The sequence below is a fragment of the Alosa pseudoharengus genome, unplaced genomic scaffold (assembly GCF_046254945.1).
Source record: "Alosa pseudoharengus isolate Yale_2024_CS ecotype anadromous, Long Island Sound unplaced genomic scaffold, YU_APseudo_1.1 YU_APseudo_1.1_scf_24, whole genome shotgun sequence".
Taxonomy (NCBI): Eukaryota; Metazoa; Chordata; class Actinopteri; order Clupeiformes; family Clupeidae; genus Alosa; species Alosa pseudoharengus.
In genome coordinates this window covers 21,301,158-21,311,720 of record NW_027468689.1, presented here as the reverse complement: position 1 = coordinate 21,311,720, position 10,563 = coordinate 21,301,158, and the positions used below count along the sequence as shown (strand labels likewise).

Below are 10,563 nucleotides of genomic sequence, written 5' to 3'. Positions count from 1 at the left end.
GCTTCTTGTCACCAGAGGGTGGGTTAAATTAACTGGCAGAATGGCAAACTGTTTGGTATGTGGGTTTTTTTTAACTAATGTTTTTTTATTTATTTATTTATTTTCTCTCTCTCTCTGGGGAGTCTTACCTGCTGTTGAAGATTGTCTTCAATGATGGCTGATGTGATCAGGGGTTCAGGCGTCACCCTCTGCAGTGAGGCACTAAAAGAGATGCAAACAACCTCACATCTCTACTTGAGATGATCTGCTCACTAGCCAAGAGGCTGCCTCTGTTGAAGTGATGTTCCAGGTTGGGTTGTTTTCTGACAATCCTGCTGAGGGCTATAGAATCCTGCCTAACATTCTAGTGATTTACATGTAATATGCTGAGTGTATGTGACACAATGGCTCCCAGCGTGTATGTGTGTGTGTGTGTGTGTGTGTGTGTGTGTGTGTGTGTCTGTGTATGTGTGCGTATATGTCACAAACACATTGTTACTACCATACTCACATTTATATATAAAGCACATTCACACACTGTCTTCCTTTTCACTCTCTCTCTTTCTTCTCTCTTTCTCTTTCTCTCCCTTGCTCCCTCACACCCCATCTCCCTGGATACCTGTCTCCTTGACAACTTGTGAACACTCCTCTGTTCCTTGTTTTCAGCAGAGTGGAACAATAGAACAGACAACTCTGCTCGCTCTCGTTCCATCTCATTTGCATGGGATCCCTGCCATTTTGTGAGGATGAGACGCTCTTCCAAGGGCGAGGTGAGGATGTTCAAAGCAGAGGTGGGAAATCAGCCGGCTCCAAAGAGTCCCCTTTTGTCCGGGGAGCATCGAGGGAACAGGCATGCAATACTGAATGGAGAATCCGTGTGCAAACTATTTCTGTCTTTTAACATGTTATTACATGCTTTGTTTGCTGCTCTATTACATTTTTTTTTACAATAACATTTATTATTCTGGATATAGGTATCTTTTACATTCACAGCATACGGCTTCCACAATGAGAAAAAATTATCACTGTGATCACATCTGGGTTTTTTACTAAAGATATTTTCATGTTAAATATTTTTACAACATATAAATTCATCACATTATATAACATGACACTCATGACATATTTTATATGATAACTTTTTAATATTATACCAGATCATTAGTATACTGTAAACCTTTTCTTTTTTTGTTATAACATCACTGTGCTTAACCAACAGCTACACATCCAAAATTCTTAGCTATGGTATAAATGATGTAGCACAAATATTCAACATTTAGTCAAATATTGTAAAGGATCATATTACCATATTAAATATCTATCCCATATTTACAGGTTCCATATCTACAAGCTACAGATGGACAGTCAAAGCCTCCTGAATGCAGCAGAATGGCTTCATGTTTATGAGGCAGAGGTTTCAATGGTGAGATTGGCAGTCAAGCTTATTTTTCTTTCCCAACAGCTGCTTTCCCTAACCAAACCCATCTGTTGCTTTTACTCTGAAGTGTGTGATGTTTTGAGGCAATCTGTTCTGATATCTTTCATTACACTTGGGGTTACTTGAAATATGTATTTCTTCTCACTGATCAAGTTTTGTGTGATTTCTGCAATAAGTGATTGTCAAATCATTTTGTTTTCATAAAAAAAGAAAGTGAATGAACAGAAAATCAGACACAAATTTAAGGTTTTAAATCTGTTTATCAGAAAAATAAGAGATAAGTTAACAACAATAGATATCATAAGAAAAGGAGGATTTCTTTTGTTGTTTGAGATAAACATGTGTATCTAGAGAGTAGGTTCATAGCTACGATTATTTGTCCCTGAAGAAAACATAGCAAAAAAAGAATGGGAATACTCTCAGCCATCCACATCCATGGAGGCAAAAATATATCCACACAAGGAAATTATTGTGCCTAAAGTTCCTCAGGGATCTGTCAAGGGCCCAATTGAGTTTCTGTGTAAACAACCATCAAAATGGCAGCTGCTGCTCAGGCAGTGGCAAAACTCTGTGCTTATAAACTACAGGGACTTTGTGCAACTGGGTAACTGACTGAGGCCATGGGACACATGCAGGTGAGTCATTACTGAGCACCACTGGGATTGTTAACTTCCATTTTTGGAAAACAGTTGGTAAAACTCAATTACTTCAGACTCGCCATTGTCTGCGGTTAACTTTTAAAAGCAGCCAGAGCTTACTCTAGTTCTCCTCATACAATTTTTAAGGAGTTTTATTGTATAGGTTTCTCACAAGAGAATGCTCAATGGTTAAACATCAGATTAAATCCTCAAGTTCAGATCAATTTCTTCACAATGCATTTAAGTATAGGCAGAGAATAAGAGAGAATAATCTCAATCCGATGCTCCTACATGTGTGCAGAATTGCTGGGTTGTCAGCGGTAGTTCCAAGAGACCAAGCATTAGGTTATTTCCAGGTATCTTAGATTATTCCTCCCAAACACTTGAAAACATGCTGACCCAAATGACAGATGCCAGTGGCATATTCCAATTCCTTGTGCACAGGGAGGCTGGGTGTAAAAAGGCGTAGGCTGTTGGACCACTGGATGAAGATCTTGAACTGGAAAGTCAAGATTTTCCCAGACAGCAGTTGAGTCTTGGTGAAGAAAGATGCCATCTGCAGTACATCCGTGAACAATGAAGCAGGCTTCTGTCACAGTCATTAATCATTAATCTCACTTGATTGTCAAGAAGCCTAGAACGCAGATATGGAGCCCATAGTAAAGTGATTTAATGGCTGACGAGCCACTTAGAATACACACATGTGCACACACACACACACACACACACACACACACATACATACACACACACACGCACACACACACACAGGCTTGTTGTGGGGGTGTTTGGTGTTTGGACTGTGCACGTGGCCTCTTTGGCTAAATCACACGGGTGATGAGGAGGGTTGTTCGTTGTTCTGAGGACACCCATGGGGTGGGGGTTTGGGTAGACCCCTCAGAGTGCTGCGCTTCGGCCCACTTTCATCATAATGCTTCATTACCATCTTCAGTCCTCATGCATGATTTAGCCTCTGTTCTGAAGCACACGCCTTGTGAGAGCTTGAAAAACAACCTCTCTCTTTCCGTCTCTCTCCATCTACATCTCTCTCTCTTTCTCTCTCTCTTCTCTCTCTCTCTCTCTCTCTCTCTCTCTAATGCTATTGCATCACACACTCTTTGATTCTGTGCTTTAAGTGTAAAGTCATTCATTTTTTTCCCTGTGAGAGAGCTGTAGTCTCAACAACCCGCTTCAACGGAGTGACTTCTCCTCAGATCTTTGAAAACCGTTGTGGTCCAGCAGACTGTGGTGCTGTTTGGTCACATTAGATGCTACGGTATCTGATCAAGGCGTGTATATTTATATTATCTCCATTATATCCATATTATTCTCTTACTCTCTGCCTTAGCGTAGCCTAGGGTAGCAAACAAAGGAAAATTGATAAAGATGATGAACTCAGATGAAAATCTATGGTCAACTCTGTGTTAATATATGAATGCAGGCAGGTGGAAGGGATATAATGTAGGCGTGCACACCGCTATGTGTATGCATGTGACAGGAGAGATAGCGTGGGTGGCTTGTGAATGAGATATGGTCAAACAGTCGTCTCGATCTTCTCAATGATCTCCACGATGGACTTTGACGGCGACAGCAGCGTGCAGCCGTCCTGTTCCCACAGGCTAGTGGGGCTGGAGTCTCCGTCACTGCTCAGCTCATCTTCGTCGTCTTCGTCATCCTCATCCTCGTCGTCCTCGTCTTCGCAGGAGTCTTCATCGCACGACTCCATGTAGTGCACGCCGAGAGCATTGATCCCCGAGTCCTCAGAGCTGGAGGGCGAGGAGCAGTGGTCCATTTTAGGACCCAGGACCGACTTGGGCTTGTCCCCCCGAGTCGGATGCCTGGTGCCCCTGTGCTCTTTCTGCAGGGTGCCCTGCTTGGGAGGCCGCTGAGGGAGTGGGTGAGGGGGGGGCTGAGGATGCCGAGATGGGGACGGAGGTGGGGGCGCGTGGGGGTGGGGCTGGTGCTGAGGCTGAGGCGGAGCCGGCTGCGCCCGCTGCACATAGCACATCTTCCCGTTGATGCGCTTGACGACGTAGTCGTCCACGAAGAGGTCGGAGATGACGCAGAACTTGGGCGAGTCCAGGCAGGGTGGGGCGCGGAAGGACGGGGCATTCCGCAGGAAGCGCTCCACCAGTGAGATGGACAGGTCAATGGAGTGGGCGTGGCCAGAAGGCGTAGCAGGCACTGGGGTGCTGGGAAGCTTGACGACCGTGGTCATCGGCTGGTACACATATTTACCTGCAGAGAAACACACACGGAGAGAGATAGTCATGATTTATACAGTCATTATGCATACAGTAAACCAGATGCTGTGCTGAACAAAGACTGAGCTGACTTGAAAAAGGAGGATAGAAAGAGAGGGAGTGAGAGGGGAAGTGAGAGAGAGAGAAAGAGAGAGAGAGAGCAGTGACAAAATATATTGCTAGTAGCATGTGTCACACCCACACAGCAACACAAACACATTTCAAATAAGTGCCAGACTGGCACTCAGGCCCGATGGTGTTGAGTCCAAAAATAACACAGGGAGAGTGACAGCTTTAGATAAAACCCTGCTAACTGTCCTGAACAAACTAACTTTATAACAAGAAGCAATTTTTCAAAAATTATCAATTCTCCATTCAGTGCAACATATTGGTTTTAGTAAAAAAATTGTACTTCATCTGAGTAAATATCAACTGAAATTTTGCTTCCTAATTCAGAGATTCCCATAGACAAATCTGACCTTAAGCTTTCACTCATTTAAAATAATTGATTTATTTAAATACATTCAGGCGGCGGGACAGGATCTGGGCAGATGCTGTGAAGGCGCTTTGAGTGTCATTTCTGGATCGTGACCAAGTAGTGCGAGCAAAACCAGAAGGTTTCCCATTCTTAACGAGGCTCAGATGGCCAGTAATTGGCCTCACACAAACCGGTGCCTTCAACAGGGTTTGAAATGGTGAATGGTGAGGTGCAGATGTAATGACTTCATGTAGTTCAACTGCTAGAGCCAGAAGCAAATGATATTGAGGTCATAGGTTCAATACTCAAGAAGCACATGTGGTGGGGGGAAAAATGATATCTGACCTATGAACAGTTTAATAAATATTATATAAGATATACATCTCAATGTGTAAAAGACTTAGTGTTTTATATAAATGACTCCTTGAGTTCCAATGAATTGTAAAGACTTTCTGAGATTTAAAAACTTCACTCAACCTTTGGGAGGCATCCTAATGTGTCCTTAAATTCCATAGATGTACTGGTACAATGCTGCCCAATCAAAAATGTTCAGTACAAACTGCCAAGAGCATTGGCATTTCTGTGTGAAGGCTGAGGGCCATTGATCCATCACTGCCACTTTGTTGACTTTTTTTCCCCTGAGATAGCTTGATTTCATGACAGAGGCATCTGTGAATATCTTCACATCATTCTCCTCTGTCAGAAAGCACTGTTTACACTCTAGGATGACAAGATGACCTTTATTCTGAGCTCATAGTCAATACTTCTCCATGACACCTCTTTCTCTATCTAAGAGAAGATGCCATTTACAATGCTTCATGAGGAGACAGATAGCTGAGCTTGTTGTCAAGTAAACACACACTCACTCACACAGCTCACAATGGCAAATCACCTCCTCGAGATTCTCATTAACAAAGGCACTGTCCATGGCCCGCAGTGAACGTGCAAAGTGTAGGAGTGTTAATGACTGAGACACAAACCGAAAAAAAAAACAGTACTGGAACAGTAGATAACACGAAAGAAAGACTGACACAGGCTTTCAACAAGAACTTGCCAGCAGTTTTATGGCATATGGCATAACTGTGCTACATAAAGAAACCATAGTGAGCATTACAATTCAGCTGCACTGCTCCTGGACAATCTGTCTTCTCCGTGATGGGAAACGAGTAGAGATTAGTCCCACTGAGCTTATTATGGACAATTTACATTTTTGGTCTGCGCAGCTCTGGAGATCAGCGGTGATTGTGCAGGCTGATGACGCTGCCCTAATTGGCCGCACGGAGAGCGAGATAATCCCGCGGACCGCTGAAGAGAGCATGCTGTGTGTTCACACATTTGCATACTTACACTGCACATGAAAAAAAGAAACATACGATACGTGGACATTATATAGTGTTGGTGGGGGGGGGGGATTACTATACACAAGCATGAGCTCTATCATTGATTACATTATTTCTTCTATCTCTTGTTGTTATTTTAGTATCTCCTGTTTTTATTAACATACAAATTGAGTACACTCTGCAGTCTCCCTTGGTATCTCTCTCTCACACACACACACACACACTCTGTCTCTCTCTCTCTCTCTCTCTCTTTCTCTCTCACACACACATTCTCTCTCTCTATCTCTCTCTCACTCACTCACTCACTCACACACACACACACACACACACACACAGAGTAAGTCATGAAACAGTCCATCATGAGGCTGGACTCTGAGTGAAACGTCTCTTTTCCAGCAGCCCGGAGGAGTTATGTGATCTTGACAGAAGGTGACGACGGCGATGAGAGGAGGGCTGTGAGCACAGCCGCCGCTTCCACGGCACGTAGGAAGGAGGGAGGGAGAGAGGGAGGGGAAAACAGAAAGAAAGGAAAAAACGAGAATGTCAGGTTATGAATAAGACATCTCTCTTAGCGCCACCTCTCCATGCCCGCTGCAAGTGCTCTCGCTCCTCTCCTGAAGATTGTTACACCACGGGTGGGGCGTGTGGTTATAACAGTCATGGACGCAACACATTTGTAGGTGGTCACTTCACATCACTGTCTTTTTCTTCTTTTCCCTATTTTGTTTTTATTTCTTTATGTTTTTTTCTCTCTCTCCTCTCTTTCCAACTTGACCAGGTAATTCACAGTTAAAATTCTTAGAGGACAGTTTACATCTCTCTTTCTCTCTTGCGTGCTTTCTAACATGAAATCCAGTAAGGGACTGATCGTTATTTATAAAAGGGGCCACCGGAGGGATTTTGAGTGCTTCATTCAAAAGTTGCATGACCCTCCCTTGCCTGTAAGAAATTTTTCAATGACCCTCCGACAGAATTTCCAAAAAAGACATGACCCTCCCCGGCCAAATGTTGATGTCTTCCGCTGGCACTCATTTGCACATTGAAACATATTGACATGAGCTAACGTTCTTAAATCAACCTCTGCTTTCTGATCTTACACATCACACTCCAGTGTGGTGGATGGTTAGCCTGGGTGCCATTCCGAACGTAGTCCCGCCCACAACGTTTGAGGTCGGGTCTGACTAGAATTGATTATGACTACGTCAGGCTAGTGGATGGTGGCCATTTCAGTAGATTTACTCACTATAACATTGTTGTGGAAGCACAATTCATGGGTTTCATCAGGTCCCTTTACACAGGTGTATTAATCAAGCACCATGCAGTCTGCATTCATAATCAAGGTGCATGATTGTATACATGATTGTATACTTTTTCCGGGTTTATCATGTATTTTAACTTTCCCCCGCTGTCTTGCCGTTTTAATATTTTCCCGTAGAATATCTCATATTAATACGCTCATAACATTAGTCATGCCATCTAGCCTTTCTCTATGTTGTCCTGTTGTTACCTGTTACCTGTTGTTACCCTTCCAGCGAAACATGTCTTCAAATCATCGTTTTGCTTGCTTGAATGCGAACTTGTGTGATGTTAACCTATTTAAGTTAATAGTGTTGTCGTGAGAGCACGATTGCGCTTGCAGTGTTCAGCCGTATGTCTACGTGCACACCTGCCTACCATCAGGCTACTTAGCTACGAGTACACAAATCATTTCCCCTGTTTTATATTCACTCCAAGTTGGCCTACCATAACTTACCAACTCTACACTGTAGACCATAAACTGGCTATTTATGTGAAATAACCAAATGTATTTGTTCAACTTTATGAAGCAGAATTACGCACTGCTACTTGGAACATAACATTTTGTTTGCGCAGGAGAGAGAATGACATCATTAACAAATTGCACTTGTTGCTGGTTACCAATAAATACTATATATTTTTTGCAAACAACAAAAATAGAAAGGATGGAGACAGCAAAGCTAGAGATTGGCAGGAACAGGTCATTTGGTAGAAATGCTTGTCAAAACGTTAGGAGCTGGATGTGTGGATGAATGAAGCACAAGTATGCTTTACTATGTTAAGCATGCACACTGTTTAAAGTTAGGCTACACGGTAAACTAAAAGTAAACCAAAGGTAAATTTAGCCTTTTTAGGGCTGTATAAAGTTGACCAAATGAATATAGGCTATAAAGTAGGCTGCTTTCTTGCTCCAAGCCTTCCAACGTTAACGGGGACGAATGTTGAAATTTTCCCATATGAGAAACCTGGGAAATCTCCCTTAGGCTATTTTCAATGTTCAATGTTGACAGCTATGGAAGGAAAGAGAACGTTATATAGCGACAGAAATCAACAATCAAACAAGCCACTTTGATTTTTTGCTGTTTTCATGAATACAAAATTTGGGTGACCCCCCTCCTAGACAAAAAAAAGTTGGGTGACCCTCCCCTCAACAAAGAATAAAAAGACATGACCCTCCCCTATTTTCCTCCGGTGGCCCCTTCAATAAATAACGAACTAAGATACAGTGAATTCTCGCCCTGGGGACTTGATGTTCCGTGCTCACCCCCAGCAACAAAAGGACAGGATGTGAAAGCACCTCCCCACACACACACACATACAAGGTAATTGGCCATCATGCACTGAAGCGGCTCTCTCTGCATTATTTCCACTTGCACCTGTAACTCTCAGCCTGAAAGCTTTGCCTCCAGGTCGCCAGTGCTGTTGTTCGCCTCATTGCTTTCTGACGGTAGAATTCCCCACAGAGAAGATGAAGGGAACAAGCATTAGAGGAGGGCACAGTGGATTCCTTGCTTCCCAGAGCTGCATGCACAAACACAGGTTTTTTCTTTTTCTTTTTCTCAGTAGCCTTACAGCTGAGTGTGCAGGTAATGTGCATGACTTCAGAAATGTCTGAATTCGAAATGAACAACATCTGCCTGGAGCATTGGAACATAGCGAGGCTAGCATGCTAATCTGAATTCATCTTTGAGGGGAGCGAGATGCGATAGACGTAGAGCTCAGCTTCACGGGTGCGTATCATCTCCTGAGGTGCTCTCGCTAAAACCTATCCAATGGTTGCTGTCTTTCTGAAAGTGCATGTTTGGCCATGCATAAATAACATTTCAGAAAATGAATTCTGGCCTGATGAAACGAAATTGGACCCTGGCATGAGATTCTTCTTTGGACTCCAGATCTTGAAGAATTTTGTATTCTGTATCCATATTCTTTGTGCAAGGTGCAACATTTCGATCTTATCATGCATATACATCAAAAGTAGAGTTTTTTTTAAATGCCTGACAAAAAAAACTCTGCTTTTGATGCAGCATAACACATGAAACAGTCTTGTCCTGGTCCTTCATCATTCCTTCCTGGATGGATATTTCATGGCTCTCTTGCTGACAGGGCCTCAATAACACACACACTAAAATATATTATCTTTTAACGTTGATTTTGTGGAGAAAAAAAGAGAATATTTTATCATGGCTTTCTTAATTGAGATAAGATGAGATCTGATCATAGTTTTGCATGGGTTACATTTTGGGGGGGAAGAGCCCCACCCTCCCAGTAGATTCACAGTTTTGCATGATTGCAACATGAGATGGATTTTTAATATGCAGGAGAGAACAGCCACACCCAGCAAAATTGTAGAACAGACTGAATTTATATGCCCCCAGAGCCCAAAGGTCTTTAAAGCAGATCTACCAACAGACGGCTACACTGCCCTCTCAGCCTGTTCACAGGCAGCTGGGAGTTGAACATCTCACTAAAAGATGTCTGAACAAGATGCCAAGAAGCAGAGTTAGGACTATAAAGTCTATAATTACTGGCAGACTTCTTACTGACAGTAGCGTGCTCATCCCTGTTCACTGCACAGCATTTGGTTTTCTTTCATTGCCAATGTTTGTGTTTCTCTCATTCGAGAAATCATTCCACATGCTTAAACCTGGTTGTGTATTCATTTCAAGTATCGGATTTGGAAAAACGTCCTCGGCTTAAACTGAATTTCAACATCTGATGGCAGCATTGTATTCTGGGTCTGAGTGCACTTTGAAACTCCAGTGCAAGGACACAGGATGTCCTGTTTCCTTTCACAAATAAGCATATAATGCTCTGGAGACATGGTCAGGGTGTGCCTCCCACACTGAGAAAAGTTATTCACAGTGTACATAAAGCCACTCTGAGAATGGAACTGAGGTCTAAAATGATCAATTCATAGTTCTGTGTTATTTAACACATAACTATGAGCATTTTGAGTAAACCATTTTATAGCCACATTAAGTGACCTTAAACTTAATGCAATGACTATGTTTGGGCTTGGTGGTGGAGCAGTGGTAACGTCACTGACTGACAATCGATCAACCCCAGTTCAATTAACGCCATTGTGAGTATGTACGTGTCGCTGTGGATAAAAGTGTCTGCTAAATATCAGTCAACTGGTTATGGAAGTCTA

General features: G+C 42.8%; 1 protein-coding gene across 1 annotated transcript in view; it reads right to left on the bottom strand.

Annotated features, from left to right (window-relative positions):
• Positions 1-1,657: 1,657 nt before the first annotated feature.
• LOC143142515 (UPF0524 protein C3orf70 homolog A) overlaps positions 1,658-10,563 on the bottom strand; it is a 15,768-nt gene continuing 6,862 nt past the window's right edge. The window contains exon 2 of the mRNA XM_076303449.1: positions 1,658-4,293. Within this exon, the coding sequence (XP_076159564.1) occupies positions 3,590-4,293 (704 nt within the window). The 3' untranslated portion in view covers positions 1,658-3,589. The remainder of the gene's footprint in view (positions 4,294-10,563) is intronic.